At 58.8% G+C, this 20350-nt stretch overlaps 1 protein-coding gene across 5 annotated transcripts in view; it reads left to right on the top strand.

Moving 5' to 3' along the window:
• The window catches only part of KCNH2 (potassium voltage-gated channel subfamily H member 2), a 188505-nt gene that overhangs the window by 128483 nt on the left and 39672 nt on the right, over positions 1-20350 (top strand). For all 5 annotated transcript variants that reach the window (XM_030546581.1, XM_030546582.1, XM_030546586.1 and 2 more), the window contains one exon: positions 18051-18482. In XM_030546581.1, the coding sequence (XP_030402441.1) occupies positions 18051-18482 (432 nt within the window). The remainder of the gene's footprint in view (positions 1-18050; positions 18483-20350) is intronic.

Below are 20350 nucleotides of genomic sequence, written 5' to 3' on the forward strand. Positions count from 1 at the left end.
ATTGAGTACATTAGCTTTTTCCACATCCTCTGTCACTAGGTTGCCTCCCTCATTCAGTGAGGGGCCCACACTCTCTTTGACTTTCTTCTTGTTGCTAATATACCTGAAGAAATCCTTCTTGTTACTCTTAACATCTCTTGCTAGCTGCAACTCCAAGTGTGATTTGGCCTTCCTGATTTCACTCCTGCAGCCTGAGCAATATTTTTATACTCCTCCCTGGTCATTTGTTCAGTCTTCCACTTCTTGTAAGCCTCTTTTTTGGGTTTAAGATCAGCAAGGATTTCACTGTTAAGCCAAGCTGGTCGCCTGCAATATTTACTATTCTGATACGGCCTCAATGGAAGTATTGTGTCCAGTTCTGGGTGCCACGTTTCAGGAAAGATGTGGAAAGTCCAAAGAGTCACAAAACTGATGAAAGCAGCAGAGTCCTATGGCACCTTATAGACTAACAGACATATTGGAGCATGAGCTTTCATGGGTGAAAACTGATGAAAAGTCTAGAAAACATGACCTGTGAGGGAAGATTGAAAAAATGGGTTTGTTTAGTCCAGAGCAGAGAAGCCTGAGAGGGGACTTGAGAGCAGTTTTCAAGTACATAAAAGGTTGTTACAAGGAGGAGGGAGGTAAATTGTTCTCTTTAACCTCTGAGGACAGGACAAGAAGCCATGGGCTTAAATTGCAGCAAGGGAGATTTAGGCTGGACAGTCGGAAAAACCTCCTAGCTGTCAGGGTGGTTAAGCACTGGAATAAATTGCCCAGGGAGGTTGCGGAGTCTCCGTCACTGGAGGTTTTTAAGAGCAGGTTGGACAAACCTGTCGGGAACGGTCTGGATAATCCTTAGCCCTGGCGTGAGTGCAGGGGACTGGCCTAGGTGACCTCTCAAGGTCCCTTCCGGTTCTACAGTTTTATGATGCTCCAGTGCTGCGGAGACGAAGGCCCAGAGAGTAGGTGACACCCACACCAAGGTGTGTCAGCCTGCCCTGAAAGCAAAGAGTCTCCTCCCCTCATGGCTGACACTGCAGCACACAGGGGAAACTCAGGCACAGAAGGCCTCCTAAAAATGTTGCCCACTATTTCCATGTTGTCGCACTGGACACAGCGGAGAGCTGGCCCGTGGGAACTTGGGAAGTGTGGTCCCTGGGTGGCCTGGCGGAGTCATGGGGAGCTGGCTGGCATGGCCGCCCTAGCCGCATTGGGGTCTGGGAAGGAGACACGGGTTCTCTCTGGCACCGTCGGGCCGTGTGCCAAAGAAGGCCTCGTGGCTGGCTCCATCGGCTGCTGGGGTCCCAGGTCTCTCGCCACCCGCGTTCCTCTGCTCACAGCCCTGCCAGGGAGCGCCCTGGGTCCTCTCCAGGGACAGCGCCCAGCGTGTGGGGCACTGCTGGGAACAGCCCCCGCTGTCGGTTGGGATGCAAGGCCTGAGCAGGCCCTCGCTGGAACCAGGCCAGGAAAGGGGCCCAGCGCATGTGGGGCACTGCTGGAAACAGCCCCCACCGCCCCCGCCCCAAGGGGCAGTGTATGAGTCCTGGCAGGCCCTCCACCGAGCACCCGGGCTGCCGGAGCCAGATCAGGGACTAGTTACCCCCAGCCCCTGGGAAAATGAGATCAAGGAATCCAGCCCCACGGCGCACACATCTACCCGTGAGTGGGGAGCGGCAGCTGAGGGGCACCAGCGGGCACGACCCTTATACAGCCGGGCAGGGGTGTGAGAGCCGTATTTCCGAGTACTGTCAGGCAAAACCCTCCAGCGTCTGAGCTGGGCGCCTACACCTGGGGGGAACCATGTCAGTGCCTGCTGCAAGACGACTGGAACCCGCGCCCGGGTATGCATCCCGCACCGCTGTGACGCCACCTCCTGATCCCGGGGACGCCCCCAGTGCTGCCGTGACACCGCCCCCCCGGGTACAAACCCAGTGCCACTGTGACACCGCCCCCCGGGTACTAGCCCTGACTTGCCATGACACCGCCCCCCCCGGTACACACCCAGCACCGCCGTGACACCGCCCGCTGCCCCCAGGGACGCACCCAGCGCTGCCGTGACACCACCCCCCGCCCCCCCGGTACACACCCAGCACCGCCGTGACACCGCCCCCCGGGTACTAGCCCTGACCTGCCGTGACACCGCCCCCCCGGTACACACCCAGCACCGCCGTGACACCGCCCGCTGCCCCCAGGGACGCACCCAGCGCCGCCGTGACACCGCCCCCCGGGGACGCACCCAGTGCCGCCGTGACACCGCCCCCCGAGGACGCACCCAGCGCCGCCGTGACACCGCCCCCCAGGGACGCACCCAGCGCCGCCGTGACACCGCCCCCCGGGGACGCACCCAGCGCCGCCGTGACACCGCCCCCCAGGGACGCACCCAGCGCCGCCGTGACACCGCCCCCCGGGGACGCACCCAGCGCCGCCATGACACCGCCCCCCGAGGACGCACCCAGCACCGCCGTGACACCGCCCCCCAGGGACGCACCCAGCGCCGCCGTGACACCGCCCCCCGGGGACGCACCCAGCGCCGCCGTGACACCGCCCCCCGAGGACGCACCCAGCACTGCCGTGACACCGCCCCCCAGGGACGCACCCAGCGCTGCCGTGACACCGCCCCCCCGGTACACACCCAGTGCTGCCGTAACACCGCCCCCGCCCCTGGGTATGTACCACCACCCACTGTGACGCCACCTCCTGACCCCAGGGACGCACCCAGCGCCGCCGTGACACCGCCCCCTGGGGACGCACCCAACGCTACCGTGACACCGCTCCCCCGGGTACTCACGCAGTGCCACTGTGACACCGCCCCCCCGGGTCCTCACCCAGTGCCGCCGTGACACCGCCCCCCGGGGACGCACCCAATGCCGCCGTGACACCGCCCCCTGGGGACGCACCCAGCGCCGCCGTGACACCGCCCCCCGGATACACACCCAGCGCCGCCATGACACCGCCCCCCAGGTACACACCTAGCGCCACCGTGACACCGCCTCCCGGGTACGCACCCAGCACCGCCATGACACCGCCTCCCGGATACGCACCCAGCGCCGCCATGACACCGCCCCCCGGGTCCTAGCCCTGACCTGCCATGACACCGCCCCCCAGGTACGCACCCAGCGCCGCCGTGACACCACCCCCCAGGTACACACCTAGCGCCACCGTGACACCGCCCCCCGGGGACGCACCCAGCGCCGCCGTGACACCACCCCCCAGGTACACACCTAGCGCCACCGTGACTCCGCCCCCCGAGTACGCACCCAGCGCCGCCGTGACACCGCCCCCCGAGGACGCACCCAGCACTGCCGTGACACCGCCCCCCAGGGACGCACCCAGCGCCGCCGTGACACCGCCCCCCGGGGACGCACCCAGTGCCGCCGTGACACCGCCCCCCCGAGGACGCACCCAGCACTGCCGTGACACCGCCCCCCGGGACGCACCCAGCGCCGCCGTGACACCGCCCCCCGGGGATGCACCCAGCGCCGCCATGACACCGCCCCCCGAGGACGCACCCAGCACCGCCGTGACACCGCCCCCCAGGGACGCACCCAGCTCCGCCCGTGACACCGCCCCCCGGGGACGCACCCAGCGCCGCCGTACACCGCCCCCCGAGGACGCACCCAGCACTGCCGTGACACCGCCCCCCAAGGGACGCACCCAGCGCTGCCGTGACACCCGCCCCCCCGGTACACACCCAGTGCTGCCGTAACACCGCCCCCGCCCCTGGGTATTGTACCACCACCCACTGTGACGCCACCTCCTGACCCCAGGGACGCACCCAGCGCCGCCGTGACACCGCCCCCTGGGGGACGCAACCCAACGCTACCGTGACACCGCTCCCCCGGGTACTCACGCAGTGCCACTGTGACACCGCCCCCCGGGTCCTCACCCAGTGCCGCCGTGACACCGCCCCCCGGGGACGCACCCAATGCCGCCGTGACACCGCCCCCTGGGGACGCACCCAGCGCCGCCGTGACACCGCCCCCCGGATACACACCCAGCGCCGCCATGACACTGCTCCCTGCCCTCTGCCCTCTGGGTACACATCCCGACCTGCCGTGACACCGCCCCCCACCGCCCCAGACCTTGCCAGTGTGGACGGGTAGCGAGCTAGGGCACACGGGGCTCTTTAATGTGCTGTAACCTGCAAGTGTCGCCAAGCCCTTAGTGCGCTCTGTGCCATGAGCTAAATCCGTCATCCCTGCGGGACCCCACTCGTTCTGCCCTTCCAGCCTGGCTGTGACCCAGTGAGAACGACTCCCTGGGGACGGCTTTCCCGCCAGTTCTGCACCCACCTTGTAGTAGCTCCATCTAGGTTGTTTATGAGAAGGTCACGTGTGACAGCATCACAAGCCTTACTAAAGTCGATCAACAGCACATCTCCCACTTCTCCCCACCCGCAGGGCTTGGTGCCTCTCGCAGAAGCCACCAGGCTGGTGGGAGACGATTTCTTCTTGACAAATCCATGCTGAGCTCAGTTCCCCACACGCTGCGCAGCCGCGTGGCCACGGAGCTCTGCCCCGGCCCCGGCTCCGGAGCTGCCCAGGTCGGGGAATCTCCATGACAGACTCTGCATATGCCCAGGCCCTCAAGGAGAAGGTGGCTTGAAAGGCCCTGCCCCCCGCCCCCCCGGCTGTCTCAGGTATTGACTTGCCTGGATTTGTTCCTGTACTCGTCAGGCTGCATTCGGCGCGCTAGGTAGATCTGTTCCTCGTGCCCTCGGCGGAATGGGGACGGCCCTCCAGCCTCCGCTCACACTCAGTCTCCACAGCCCGCAGCACAGCGACGAGCATCGTGGCCTTGGCTCAGGGTGGGAGAGTAGTGGCCGCGACACGGTCGTCCCTGCAGACCGCGGCTGGGCCTTGGGCCGTCACCACGTGTGCCGGAGCAGGGAGTGGGGCGGATCGACCTGGGGATGTCGCAGGGGAGTTTTACTGGGACTGTCTGCGTTGGCGGTGGGATACCAGGGGGTGACTCTAGGTGAGGGACGGTACCTGGGCCTGTCACCTGAGCCTGGAGGGGGCTGGGGCCAGCTGACACCTTTGCCTGGGAAAGGGACAAAGGCTGGAGGAGGAGCCGGGGGGGCGGCTGGGTGAGCCAGCTGGAGGGGTTTTGGTTTCAGTTTGGGGCTGGCTGGGAAGAGGCAGGAACCCCAAGTCTGGGGTCTAAGCTCCCTGCCCCCCAGAGGGACCTGGCTGAGGGGCCCTGCTTGGGACTGTGTCCTGTCGTCTCATAACCCTTCTGTGTTACTGGCTGGGTGAGAGCCCTGGGGAATCGCAGGACGTGGGGTGCAGGGCCCTGAGTCCCCCACACTCCGTGACACCCTGGCTTCAGGGCAGATGCAGACTGGAGAAAGTAGATCTTCAGTCGCTATTTAAATAGCCTCCCCACCCCCCCACCTCAGTACTGCTGGGGGGGTCACCTGAGTGCAATACATCTGCAGCCACATGCTGACAAGCACCAGTTACCCTGCGGGTGAGTGACCACCTGTACTGCTGGGCAGGGCAAGTACCCCGGGGGGGGTGTAGTAACGTACCTGTGGGGGATGCAGCTAGGGGTGGGTGAGTACCTGGGAGAGGGGCTGTAGTATTGATGCTGCGGGGGGGTGAGTACCTGAGAAGGGGCTGTAGTATTGATGCAGGAGGCAAGTATCTGGGGGAGGGGTTGTAGCATTGATGCTGCAGGGGGGAGGTCAAGTACCTGGGGGAGGGGCAGTAGCATTGATGCTGCAGGATGGATGAGTACCTGGGGGAGGGGCTGTTGTATTGATGCTGCAGGGGGGAGTACCTGGGGGAGGGGCTGTAGCATTGATGCTGCAGGGGGGAGGTCAAGTACCTGGGGGAGGGGCAGTAGCATTGATGCTGCAGGATGGATGAGTACCTGGGGGAGGGGCTGTAGTATTGATGCTGCTGGGGGGAGTACCTGGGAGAGGGGCACTAGCGTTGATGCTGCTGGGGGGGAGTACCTGGGGGAGAGGCACTAGCGTTGATGCTGCAGGATGGATGAGTACCTGGGGGAGGGGCTGTAGTACTGATGCTGCTGGGGGGGAGTACCTGGGGGAGAGGCACTAGCGTTGATGCTGCAGGATGGATGAGTACCTGGGGGAGGGGCTGTAGTACTGATGCTGCTGGGGGGGAGTACCTGGGAGAGGGGCACTAGCGTTGATGCTGCGGGGAGGGGGTCGAGTCCCTGGGGAGGGGCTGTAGTACTGCAGCTGTGGGACCCTAGGTGCCACCGTTCCTGCAGGGAGGGGTCTGACCGTCTGTGCCTCAGCAGCGAATCTGCTGGTGTTGTGCAGCCAGGGTGTGATGTTTATGCAAATTCTATAATGAGCTGATTTGCATATGGACCCTCATTTGCGTGTAGCCCTCCTCTCTGGCGTCAGGCCTTGTCCCCGGTGCTGGCAGGCCTGGCCTGTGGCAGCCCCAACCCCCCGGCCGGGGCACAGCTTGGCGGGGGCCCTGGGGTGGCATGGCTGGCTGGTGCCCTCTGCTGGGTGCCCACCTTGTGTGGCCCTGGGACGCTGGGTCGTGGGCAGAGTCCCCCAGTGCTGCCCCGAGGCCAGCAACATGGGGGGGGGGCTCTGTGGAGAATGGAGTTCTGCCCATTGGGCCCCCCCCGGCCCAATCCTTCCCCCTGCCTCCTGCAAACAGTCTGTCCCGTTCCACCCCCCACCCCTACCCCATCCCGTCCTTAAAGGGACAGCGACCAGGAACCAACACGCTATCCCAACGCATCCGCCGGGGCAGAGCCAGCACTCTCCAGCCATTGTACCCAGGGGCAGGGATTTCCTACACCCCCCGAATTTCCCCAAGCTCCCCCCGCCCTCCAGTTTCATGCAACGTTGCCAATTTAGTCAGAAATTGAAACATCAACAAACAGGTGAAAAGCAGATTCAGTGTATGAGAAAATACTTATCCTGAGCGACCAGAATGCTTTGAACAGTGCGACCGAAGACTCCCATCCGCACACAGCTCATTTGTGACAATGGCAGCACATGGGTGTTGGCTCTCTCGGCCACGGGCTAACAGCGGGTGCTGAGCCAGGGGAGGGGGAAGGCTGCAGGACCAGGCTGTGTTTACATGAACTCACCTGCTCTGCCCAGGTACCCAGCAGACAGCTCTGCTGCCCAGGTGATCAGCTCTGCCTGGTGTTGGGTTCCAATCACTTTAGTGCTGAACGTGGGGTCATGAAAAGTTCTCCTCATTGTACGAGTGAAGGGCAGCAGATCTGTGTGTCGCCTGCCTGACTGAGGGGGTCTCCTCAGTGCTTAATTTGTGCTTGGGCTTGGCAGGGCTGAGCCCCGGCACCTCCAGACTCAGCCGTTCAGAGCCCTGGCACCTCCAGGCTTGGCAGGGCTGAGCCCCGGCACCTCCAGACTCGGCGGTTCAGAGCCCGGCACCTCCGGGCCTGGCGGTTCAGAGCCCTGGCACCTCCGGGCCTGGTGGTTCAGAGCCCTGGCACCTCCGGCCCTGGTGGTTCAGAGCCCTGGCACCTCCGGGCCTGGCGGTTCAGAGCCCTGGCACCTTCAGAGCCCTGGCACCTCTAGGCCTGGCGGTTCAGAGCCCTGGCACCTCTGGGCCTGGTGGTTCAGAGCCCGGCACCTCCGGGCCTGGCGGTTCAGAGCCCGGCACCTCCGGGCCTGGCGGTTCAGAGCCCGGCACCTCCGGGCCTGGCGGTTCAGAGCCCGGCACCTCCGGGCCTGGCGGTTCAGAGCCCCGGCACCTCCGGGCCTGGCGGTTCAGAGCCCGGCACCTCCGGGCCTGGCAGTTCAGAGCCCTGGCACCTCCGGGCCTGGCGGTTCAGAGCCCTGGCACCTCCGGGCCTGGCGGTTCAGAGCCCTGGCACCTCCGGGCCTGGCGGTTCAGAGCCCGGCACCTCCGGGCCTGGCGGTTCAGAGCCCCGGCACCTCCGGGCCTGGCGGTTCATAGCCCCGGCACCTCCGGGCCTGGCGGTTCAGAGCCCCGGCACCTCCGGGCCTGGCGGTTCAGAGCCCGGCACCTCCGGGCCTGGTGGTTCAGAGCCCCGGCACCTCCGGGCCTGGCGGTTCAGAGCCCCGGCACCTCTGGGCCTGGCGGTTCAGAGCCCTGGCACCTCTAGGCCTGGCGGTTCAGAGCCCTGGCACCTCTGGGCCTGGTGGTTCAGAGCCCGGCACCTCCGGGCCTGGTGGTTCAGAGCCCGGCACCTCCGGGCCTGGCGGTTCAGAGCCCGGCACCTCCGGGCCTGGCGGTTCAGAGCCCTGGCACCTCTGGGCCTGGTGGTTCAGAGCCCGGCACCTCTTTCATTACAAATTAAGCACTTGTCACCCACAACTGAACTGCCCTTGCTAAGCAGGAGGTTTGGATGGCAGATGCCAGTGGGGGGGGGGACTGGGGTTTTGTTCGGTGGGGTGGGCTCTGCCTCAGAGTCACAGGCACTATTTGACCTGCCCCTCTCCACTGTTTAAAGACAGAGCTGATTAGGCTCCATAGAGAGTCTCTTGTTCTGTTCAGTGACCACTGCAGCTGAAATCACTGACGATCAGGTCTAAGTGCTCAGTCCTGTGGTGGGACAGTGTTCCTGTGGAAGAGACAGCCCAGTCTGCCCTAGCAGCGAGCGAGGTTCCCCCACTGAGAGCTCAGCTGAAATCACTGACAGCTGCTGGAACCGCAGGAGACCAACTCGCAGAGGTCACAGGGGCAGGTGGCAGCAGAAGGTGACTGTGCAGGGCCATTGGCAACAGAGCGGTGGAGTGAACGGTGGCACAACGAACAGCCGTGGCCAGAGCATTGGACTATGTTTTAGTGACTTGTTTTTAAATTATTGCCCAGGATCTTTTCAGGGGGAATAAGGCAAAGCGCCACATTTATTGGTAGTACATGTAGCAATCCACACTGTATCATCTGCATATGATCTATCACACACACACACACACACACACACACACACACACACACACACACACACACACACACACACACACACTCTCTCTCTCTCTCTCTCTCTCTCTCTCTCTCTCTCTCTCTCTCTCTCTCTCTCTTAACTGCACTGACCAGGTGAGTTAGATGGGAGAGATGGTGGAGCTGGATCAATGCTCCATACTGACAAGGCGAGACCTCGGGTCCTCTGCAAGACACCTCACATTTATAGCAGCTTCCTTCTCATGCAAATCTGTACCAGATACAAAATCTGTGTGTCCATTGGTCCTTTGTGCTGCTTCCTTCTGGGTGTTGTCCCACTGCCCTTAAAGAGGGTGTTTCAAAAGAAGGTGCTGGCTTCTAAGTATCAGAGGGGTAGCCGTGTTAGTCTGGATCTGTAAAAGCAGCAAAGAATCCTATGGAGGCATGAAGATAGGCATAGCGGTCGGTAGGTTTTCGATATAGGGTGGTGTTAATTTGACCATCACTTATTTGCACCGTGGTGTCAAGAAAGTGGACCTCCCGATTTCAACAGCTTCCACCCCACCATCAACCTCAGCCTGGACCAATCTACACGGGAGGTCCACTTTCTTGACACCACGGTGCAAATAAGTGATGGTCACATTAACACCACCGTATATCGAAAACCTACCGACTGCTATGCCTACCTTCATGCCTCCAGCTTCCATCCTGGACACATCACACGATCCATTGTCTACAACAAGCACTGAGGTACAACCGCATCTGCTCTAACCCCTCAGACAGAGACCAACACCTACCAAATCTCTACCAAGCATTCTCAAAACTACAATACCCGCATGAGGAAATAAGGAAACAGATCAACAGAGCCAGACATGTACCCAGAAGCCTCCTACTGCAAGACAAACCCAAGAAAGAAACCAACAGAACTCCACTGGCCATCACATACAGCCCCCAGCTAAAACCCCTCCAACGCATCATCAAGGATCTACAACCCATCCTGGACAATGATCCCACTTTCACAGGCCTTGGGTGGCAGGCCAGTCCTTGCCCACAGACAACCTGAAACATATTCTCACCAGTAACTGCACACCGCACCATAATAACTCTAGCTCAGGAACCAATCCATGCAACAAACCTCGATGCCAACTCTGCCCACATATCTACACCAGCGACACCATCACAGGACCTAACCAGATCAGCCACACCATCACTGGTTCATTCACCTGCACATCCACCAATGTAATATATGCCATCATATGCCAGCAATGCCCCTCTGCTATGTACATCGGCCAAACTGGACAGTCTCTACGGAAAAGGATAAATGGACACAAATCAGACATTAGGAATGGCAATATACAAAAACCTGTAGGAGAGCATTTCAACCTCTCTGGCCACACTGTAGCAGACCTTAAGGTGGCCATCCTGCAGCAAAAAAACTTCAGGACCAGACTTCAAAGAGAAACTGCTGAGCTTCAGTTCATCTGCAAATTTGACACCATCAGCTCAGGATTGAACAAAGACTGTGAATGGCTTGCCAACTACAGAACCAGTTTCTCCTCTCTTGGTTTTCACACCTCAACTACTAGAACAGGGCCTCATCCTCCCTGATTGAACTGACCCCGTTATCTCTAGCTTGCTAGCACACATATATACACCTGCCCCTGGAAATTTCCACCACATGCATCTGAAGAAGTGGGTATTCACCCACGAAAGCTCATGCTCCAAAACGTCTGTTAGTCTATAAGGTGCCACAGGATTCTTTGCTGGCTTCTAACACCCCCCACCCCCTGAGGCCATCAGTGTGTCTGCTCTTCTTCAGGGAGCTCACTTGACATGTTTTATTGTCCTTGGGTCTGGCTCCCAGCCCCTCTCCAAGGGTTGCAGCTGTGTGGAGGTGCTGCCTTCCACGCCTGGCTCATCCACACCTCGTTCATTCAATAGGTCAATTGATTAAAGAGGGGGATGGATCTTATTCTATTCCTAGGGAAAAGACTTTCTTTTTAACATTATACCAAGGCTCAGTACAAAGTTTTCTATATAAGGATCTGACACAAAGTTGTATGAATAGAGGCGTAATACAAAGTCATATGAAAGTTATGTGAAGATGCTTAATGCAGAGATTTATCTACAACTTCACTCCACAATGTTAGATTTGTAACTGGGAAACTTATGTAAATACATTTCCTAGTAGGCCAAGATTTTAAAAGTGCATTATTTGCCAAGGTTATTATCTCATAGCATCGCTATTTCAAGAGGTCATTATCTTGGGGAGTTTTGGTACTATATTTTTTTAGTATTATAATTATTTTTATGTAAGAACGGCCATACTGGGTCAGATCAATGGTCCATCTATTCCAGTATCCTATCTTCCAACAGTGACTATTCCAGGTGTATCAGAGAGAATGAACTGAACAGAGAATCATCGAACGATCCACCCCGTCATTCACTCCCAGCTTCTGGCAGACAGAGGCTACGAACACCCAGAGCATGGGGTTGTATCCCTGAGCACCCTGGCTAATAGCCATTGATGGACCTAACCTCCATGAACTTATCTAGTACTTTCTTGAACCCTGTTATAATTTTGGGCTTCACAATATCCCTGGCAAAAAGTTCCACGGGTGACTGTGTGTTGTGTGAAGAAATACTGCCTTTGGTTTGTTTTAAACCTGCTGCCTATTCATTTCGTTGGGTGACCCCTCGTTCTTGTGTTAAGTGAAGGGGTAAATAACTCTTCTCTATTCACTCTCTCCACACCAATCAATATTTTATAAGCCTCTATCGTATCCCCCTTAGTCGTCTCTTTTCCAAGCTGACAAGTCCCAGTTTTATTAATCTCTTGGGCGGAGGGAGAGCTCAGCGGTTTGAGCATTGGCCTGCTAAACCCAGGTTCAACCCTTGAGGGGACCATTTAGGGAACTGGGGCAAAAATCTGTCTGAGGCTTGGTCCTGCTTTGAGCAGGGGGTTGGACTAGATACCTCCTGAGGTCCCTTCCAACCCTGAGATTCTAGGATTCTCCACCTACAGAATCTGTTCCACACCCCTAATCATTTTTGTTGCCTTTCTCTGTACCATTTCCAATTCCAATATCTCTTTTTTGAGCTGGGGTAACCAGACCTGCACACAGTATTCACGGTGTGAGCATACCATGGATGTATATAGTAAAAGTGGAGGATCTTGGTTTGCCAGACTGATCAGCTAAGCCAATACTGGCAACCTATATGAAAAGGCTGGAAAACACCAAGCCTCTGGACTGCATCGACATGCAGAAAGCCTTATCAGCCAGTCACTATCAAAGCCAATTGTAGAACTTAATGAGGCTGTTAAGAATGGTGGAGACACGACTCAGTTTATGTGAACGAAACAAGGCTGTGGCATCCTACGTCCTATTTAAGCAAGAGATACCGCACACTACAAACTGGAGGCCAATGTTAAGGGCATTGTCACTTGTTCATCCTGAAGCTGAACACTGGTTCCGAACAAGACCTCAAACGCTTGCTGTCTTTCTGCAAGAAACTCATCTGACTGGCTAGAAAAATGCAGTGCAACAGCGAAAGACTCAGCAATGGAAATGTGAAGACCTCTCTCACTGTATTCGATATGCATACATGGCTGATGAATGCACTGATGCAAATGGACATCAAGTGTTAAGTCATGGCGTATGTTATCTTGATGTCAGGGGTAGGCCAGTAGATGTGGTTTCTAGATGTTCAGGTTATAGAAGACACATCGGCTGCATCTGTGACATCTTACAAGAGTTAAATGCTTGTCGATTGGACCCCAAACAGATGGCTGCTTGTGCATCTGATGGAGCTGCAAACTTCTCTGGAAGACATGGTGGATACAAGCTTTGCTCAGAGAAAAGTGTAACCCTAATCTCTCCTATACACACTGCAGAGGCCACCTACTCCAACTAGCACTAGGACAAGCTGCAGAATCTTCAAAAGACATTAAAAAGCCATACATTTAATGGCTTTTTTATACTCTTTTTCAGCAAGAGTCCAAAAGGACTCAGCGTCTTGGAAATAAATAGAAGATACGCTGGGATTGAAGTTCAGATTAGTCCAACCTGGGAAACTCACTGGCTTTCTCATGAGCGATTCTTGGCTGTTGTCTTAAAATTACTGCAGCCGTTATTTCTGGCTTTGGAAGGTACCATCAAGAGAGGGTGGATCCAAGTAGTGAGGCTGGTGAATACTTTTATTACTACATTCAGAGAAGCCTGTCGCCTTTCTCTGTCTTGTAAATCTACTGTTGAAAGCACTTGGGTCACTGTGACGTTATTAATATAACCTGTGACCTTACAGATCATTGGTGCAACCACTGTTATACATTTGGAGCAAATATTGTGCAAAGGTTGTCGTGTGAGGTGTCAGTGGAAAGGCTCTGGTTTTCTGGGTATGATTGTGCCGTCTGTATGGGTGTATCATTTCTGTGAATAACGTAGCTGAAGTCGAATATCTAAGATCGGATTACTCACCCGTCCAGACGGCGCGGGATCGATGTTCGCGGCTCTCCCTGTCGATTCCGGAACTCCGCTGGGGTTGATGGAGTTCCGGAATCGATATAAGCGCGCTCGGGGATCGATTTTAACCCGCCGATACGGCGGGTAGTCTGGACGTGGCCTAAGTAGCCATTTTGGTCAGCTTCTTGAGAAGGGAATTTGCAAGTTCAGTGCCCGATCAAGAAACACTTAACTGACAATAGGCCTTGGGAGACTCCGATCCACATGAGAAGTCTGCCTGGGAACGTTCAAGGGAGCATGCGAGCAATGGCTGCCGCCTGCAAACAGATCTTATCCCAAAGGACCAAGCCCCAGACCCAGGTCAATAGACAAGTCAGATTTTACCCACAAATCACGCTGTTGCCAATCCTTTAGAATCTAAAATCTAAAGGTTTATTCATAAAAAGAAAGAAATATAGATGAGAGCTAGAATTGGTTACATGGAATCAATTACATGCAGTGATGGAGTAAACTGCAGGTTCGAATCAAGTCTCTGGAACATCCCCTCCTGGGATGGGTCATTCAGTCCTTTGTTCAGAGCTTCAGTTTGTAGCAAGGTCCCTCCAGAGGTAAGAAGCAGGATTGAAGAAAAGATGGAGGAGATGCAGCAGCTTTTTATAGTCTTTTGCCATGTGGTCTCTGCTTTCTTTGTTCCAAAGACAAGCTGCCCAGCACATGGCCTGGAAAAACCTCAGCGTTCTGTCCATAGGCATGTCCCTGCCTTGCTGAGCCACAAGGCAGATCTGCTTCTCTCCATGGATCAGTTGTGTAGCTGATGGTCCTTAATGGGCCATCAAGCAGGCTAAGCTGAGCTGACATCAACTTGTCTGGGGTGTCATCCAGAAGCAGAGCACAAATTTGAAATACAGAGTGTAATGGGCTGGATCCCAGAACGCCCTTTGGGGCTGCCAACTGATGTGCCCAGACTGCTGCCCCTGCTTTCCTGCCCTGGCAGTTTGGGACTTACTTCAGTGCCCTGCCTGGTTTGAGCCAGACACATTAGCCTGCTGCAAACCCAGACCCGGGTCTGACCCACATCCCCTAACAGCTGCAGGCTTGACTGAAAGCAGCTCACAGGAGTGTTCCTGTCTCTAACACGCAGATGCCCAACTCCCAGTGGGGTTCAAACCCCAAATAAATCTGTTTTACCCCATTTAAAGCTTATACAGGGTAAACTCATCAATCGTTCGCCCTCTATAACACCCATGAAAGCTCATGCTCCAATACATCTGTTAGTCTGTAAGGTGCCACAGGACTTTTTGCTGCTTTTACAGATCCAGACTAATACGGCTACCCCTCTGATACTGATAGAGAGAGATGCACAGCTGTTTGCCCCCCTCCCCCAGGTATTAACACATACTCCACGTTAATTAATAAGTAAAAAGTGATTGCATTAAATATAGAAAGTGGGATTTAAGTGGTTCCAAGTAGTAACTGCCAGAACAAAGTGAATTACCAAGCAAAATAAAATAGAACATGCAAGTCTCTCTCTAAGAAAACTGAATCCAAATAACACCCCACCAGTTGCAGTGAGCTTCCTTTTACAGACCAGTCTCCTGCTAGTCTGGGTCCAGCAATCGCTCCCACCCCTGCAGTCACTGCCCTTTGTTCCACTTTCTTTCAGGTATCCTGGGGGGTGTAGCCAGCTGAAGAGAAAATGGAGGGGGCTCCCAGGGGTTTAAATAGACTTTCTCCTGTGGGCGGAGACCCCCTCCTCTCTCCTATGCAAAGTCCAGCGCCAAGATGGAGTTCTGGAGTCACCAGGGCAAGTCACATGTCCATGCATGACTCAGTTTTTACCAGCCAAGCCACATTCCTGGGAAGGCTTAGATGTGGATGGGCATCTTCAAATTCATTGTTGGCTTAAATAGTTTTTCATTGGGCACTTAATGTGCACTTTTTTCAAGAAGTTGCCCAAATGCCTTTCTACAGTTATTTAAAATCAAACCAGTACCCAGCCAGTATTCAGATCTTGGAATACACCAGTGACACGTGCCTACAGATAGGAGGAAGAGATTCGGTAGAGCAGAACCTTTGCAGAGAGATGTCACATGGCACACGTAGCACAGAACATATTCCAGTTATGTCACATAGACATTCGTAAGCATATTCCATAAAGCCTTATGGGGGCACCGTCACAGCCAGGATATCGCCAATACTTATAACTTTACATACAAAAACAATACACACACCCAGACAGCATAACCATAACCAGCAACCCAGAACCTTGTCTTAGACACCTTATTTGAGCCCCTTTATACAAGATTTGGTGCCACTCAGGGCTGCCCAGAGGATTCAGGGGGGCCTTTCCATAAAAAAGTTGCAACACTACAGAATACTATATTCTCATGGGGGCCCCAGCGGGGCCTGGGGCAAATTCCCACCCACCCACCCCGGGCAGCCCTGGTGCCACTACAGGACCTTGGTTGCAACAATGATCTATGTGGTCCCAGTTCATATCGATAACGTCACAGCTCAGCAGCACAACTGCTTCCGACTTAACGCTCCTGGCGCACCGGCAGCCCCCGTGCTCCTGCGCCGGGGCCCAGTGTGTGTGGCCATCACCCCCCCACACTCCAGAGAGAGCTGATGTACTGCCTGGGTGCTCGAGAGGTGCAGGGCTGTCTGTCTGGGGGGTTCTCAGCACCGGCCCTGCTCCCACCCTGCACTGGGTGCAGCTCTTAGATGGGGAGCAGCAAAGAACAGTCCAGGGACACAGGCACCAGGCCTGGGGGCACCGTCCCCCCTCAGTCAGTGCAGCGGTAGGAGGCACTGGGCCAAAGGGAGAGGGGCTCAGCAGAGGGTGCTGTCCTGGAGAGAATGGGGGGATCAGCTTAATGGGGGCATCGTTCTTGGGGAGTGGACGGGGGCTCAGCGGGAGGAGCCGTGCTCGGGGAGCAGGGTGGGGGCTCAGTAGGGGGCACCGTGCTCAGGGAATGGGGAGGCTTGGGGGGGTGTCATGCTCAGGGAATAGACGGGGTCCGAGTGGGCAGCGTGGTACTCAGGGAGCGGGCGGTGGCTCGGGCAGGCTGGAGCAATGCATGCTGGGAGTCGGGCTCAGGAAGCGGGCGGTGGCTCGGGCAGGCTGGAGCATTGCATGCTGGGAGCCGGGCTCAGGGAGCGGGCGGGGGTTCGGGCAGGCTGGAGCATTGCATGCTGGGAGCCGGGCTCAGGGAGCGGGCGGTGGCTCGGGCAGGCTGGAGCATTGCATGCTGGGAGCCGGGCTGAGGGAGCGGGCGGTGGCTCGGGCAGGCTGGAGCAATGCATGCTGGAGCCGGGCTCAGGGAGCGGGCGGGGGCCGAGTGGGCAGCATGGTACTCAGGGAGCGGGCGGTGGCTCGGGCAGGCTGGAGCATTGCATGCTGGGAGCCGGGCTCAGGGAGCGGGCGGGGGTTCGGGCAGGCTGGAGCATTGCATGCTGGGAGTCGGGCACAGGGAGCGGGCGGGGGCCGAGTGGGCAGCGTGGTGTTTGGCGAGCGGGTGGGGGCTGAGCGGGCGGCGTGGTGTTTGGGGAGTGGACGGGGGCCAAGAAGACGGCGTGGTGTTTGGGGAGTGGATGGGGGCCAAGAAGACGGCATGGTGTTTGGTGAGCGGGTGGGGGCTGAGCGGGCGGCTTGGTGTTTGGGGAGTGGACGGGGGCCAAGCAGGCAGCGTGGTGTTTGGGGAGTGGACGGGGGCCAAGAAGACGGCATGGTGTTTGGTGAGCGGGTGGGGGCCGAGCGGGCGGCGTGGTGTTTGGGGAGCGGGTGGGGGCTGAGCGGGCAGCGTGGTACTCAGGGAGTGGGCGGGGGCTCGGGCAGGCTGGAGCATTGCATGCTGGGAGCCGGGCTCAGGGAGCGGGTGGGGGCCGAGCGGGCGGCGTGGTGTTTGGGGAGCAGGTGGGGGCCGAGCGGGCGGCGTAGTGTTTGGGGAGCGGGCGGGGGCTGAGCGGGCGGCGTGGTGTTTGGGGAGCGGGTGGGGGCTGAGCGGGCGGCGTGGTGTTTGGGGAGCGGGCGGGGGCTGAGCGGGCGGCTTGGTGTTTGGGGAGTGGACGGGGGCCAAGAAGACGGCATGGTGTTTGGTGAGCGGGTGGGGGCTGAGCGGGCGGCTTGGTGTTTGGGGAGTGGACGGGGGCCAAGAAGACGGCATGGTGTTTGGTGAGCGGGTGGGGGCTGAGCAGGCGGCGTGGTGTTTGGTGTTTGGTGAGCGGGTGGGGGCCGAGCGGGCGGCGTGGTGTTTGGGGAGCGGGTGGGGGCTGAGCGGGCAGCGTGGTACTCAGGGAGCGGGCGGGGGCTCGGGCAGGCTGCAGCATTGCATGCTGGGAGCCGGGCTCAGGGAGCGGATGGGGGCCGAGCGGGCGGCGTAGTGTTTGGGGAGTGGACGGGGGCCAAGAAGACGGCATGGTGTTTGGTGAGCGGGTGGGGGCTGAGCGGGCAGCGTGGTGTTCGGGGAGCGGGCAGGGGTTCGGGCAGGCTGGAGCATTGCATGCTGGGAGCCGGGCTCAGGGAGCGGGCGGGGGCCGAGTGGGCAGCGTGGTATTTGGGGAGTGGACGGGGGCCGAGTGGGCAGCGTGGTGTTTGGGGAGCGGGCAGGGGCTCGGGCAGGCTGGAGCCTTGCATGCTGGGAGCCAGGCTCTGGGCACGCCGCGGGATGCCCATGGCCCTGCCTGGCAGGCTTGTCGCCCGGCTCCCCAGCCCCGTGTGTCCCCACAGGTCCTGTCCCTTGGGGCTGACGTGCTCCCAGAGTACAAGCTGCAGGCACCGCGCATCCACCGATGGACCATCCTGCACTACAGCCCCTTCAAGGCAGTGTGGGACTGGCTCATCCTGCTGCTGGTCATCTACACGGCCGTCTTCACGCCTTACTCGGCCGCCTTCCTGCTCAGCGAGGAACAGGAGGACATCCGGCGCAGCTGCGGCTACTCCTGCAGCCCGCTCACCGTAGTGGACCTGCTGGTGGACATCATGTTCCTCATCGACATCCTCATCAACTTCCGCACCACCTACGTCAACTCCAACGAGGAGGTGGTGAGCCAGCCGGGCCGCATTGCCATCCACTACTTCAAAGGCTGGTTCCTCATCGACATGGTGGCCGCCATCCCCTTCGACCTGCTCGTCTTCGGCTCTGGTTCCGGCTCCGAGGAGGTAACGACCGCGCTGGCCCTGGTGCGACTCCAGCCCTACTGTGGGGATGGGGGGCTGGCCTCACGCCTGTATAACCCCGGCCCTCTCCAGCCCCGCCCCATCTGATCCAATCCCACCCCCGTCCAACCCAGGAACTTTCCAGCCCAACTCCCATCTAAGCCACCCACCTTCCAGCCCAGCCCTGTCCCACCAAGCTGCCTTTCAGCCTTGCCCCCTGTCACAGACCTACAGGGTCGGGGCTGTGCCCCCCGGGACGGTCTCTGGGAGGCCCCTTCACTGGCCCAGCCCCCTGGGGTCCTGCTCTGCCTCCAGGGTGAGCCACGCGGCCTCATCGCCCCCTAGACTGGCCCTCTGAGCCTGAACCTCCCCCCATGAGCTCCGGGCAGCAAGTCCCCCGAGACAGCCCCTGAGGGAGACTCGGCCGCTCGCAGGGATCAGGGCCCCTCGCCCAGCCCCAGCAGGGCCACTCCCAGCGCGGGCACAGCCGGGTTCACTCGTTAGCTGGCGCCCAGCCTAGGGGCCTGTCGGGCAGCCCAGGGCAGTGAAGGGTGAAGCAGGGTCCGTCCTGGCCAGCCCCGAGCCCAGCCCGGCTCTGGGGAACCTTCGGGTCCGGCTCCGTCCGTCTGTCTGTGCGGCCTCCTTGGTCAGAGTCCAGGTGAGAGCCCTGACTGCTTCCCGCGACCCCCATGTAACCCCCCTCCCCATCCTGTGATCCCGAGCTGGGGGCTTTAGCTCCACGTCCCAGCAATTGGATTTGCCATTGTCCTCTCATGCTGCACTGCTGTGGGGTTAGGGCCCTGGCAGCAAGCGACTCCCTGCCTGCCCTGAGAGCAGCTCCCCATCCCCAGGTAACAGTGCAGCATGTGGGGAAACTGAGGCACACACAGCCGTCATAAAGATGTTGCAGAAACTTTGTCCCAGGCTCGTGTGAACAAGATCAGAGAATCACAGCGCTGTAGGGCTGGGAGGGACCTCACGAGGTCGCCTAGTCCAGTCCCCTGAACACGGGGCAGGACTAAGTATTCCCCAGGCCATGGGTTCTGAAACGGGGTTGGGACCCCGTCACGGGCGGCCAATCTGAGCCTGAGAAGGAGCCAGAATTTCCCAATGTGCATTGCCAAAGAGCCCCAGTAACACGTCAGCAGCCCCCCGTCAGCCCGCTCCCAGCGCCTCCCACCCACCAGCACCCCGTCCCTCCCCACACCTCCCGGTCAGCAGGAGACTCTGGGGAGGGAGCGGGGAGGGATGGAGTGGGGGCAGGGCCCGTGGCAGAGCAGGGTCTGAGCAGTGAGCCCCCCCCGGCACACTGGAAAGTTGGCGCCTGTAGCTCCAGCCCCGGTTTTGGGACATGTACAAGGAGCCGCGTGTTAACCTCTGAGGAACCCCAGGTTGGCCAGGCCAACTCTGGGGGTCACAAGGTTAAGTGGAGGGCTGCCTCCAGCCCCACTCTGCCGCCAGCATTTCTAATGGTGTTAAAGATTCAAACCGTGGTGTAATGTATGGGGGGCTGTGACAGGGGCACCAGGACAAACGTTGGCGAGCCGCTAGCCCATCCTGGCCAGTGCTGTAATGTGCGTTAATCCGACTAACTGCAGGGGCAGCTGGGGCTGGGGGGGTGCGTTCCCAGATGGGGCTGTAGCCTGGGGCGCAGCAGTTTGGGGAAGGACCTGGGGGTTGTGTGGAAAGCGGCTGAACACGGGCGTCTCTAACAGCCCTGCTCTGGCTCAGCCGGACACGCCAGGCCGGATGCAGAGGCCCCGGGGGCAGGGCCGCCCAGAGGGGGGGCAAGAGGGGCAATTTGTCCCAGGCCCTGGGCTCCGCAGGGGCCCCCACGAGAGTTTTTCGGGGCACCTGGAGCGGGGTCCTTC

This window comes from Gopherus evgoodei, unplaced genomic scaffold (genome assembly GCF_007399415.2).
Source record: "Gopherus evgoodei ecotype Sinaloan lineage unplaced genomic scaffold, rGopEvg1_v1.p scaffold_47_arrow_ctg1, whole genome shotgun sequence".
NCBI classification, from domain to species: Eukaryota; Metazoa; Chordata; order Testudines; family Testudinidae; genus Gopherus; species Gopherus evgoodei.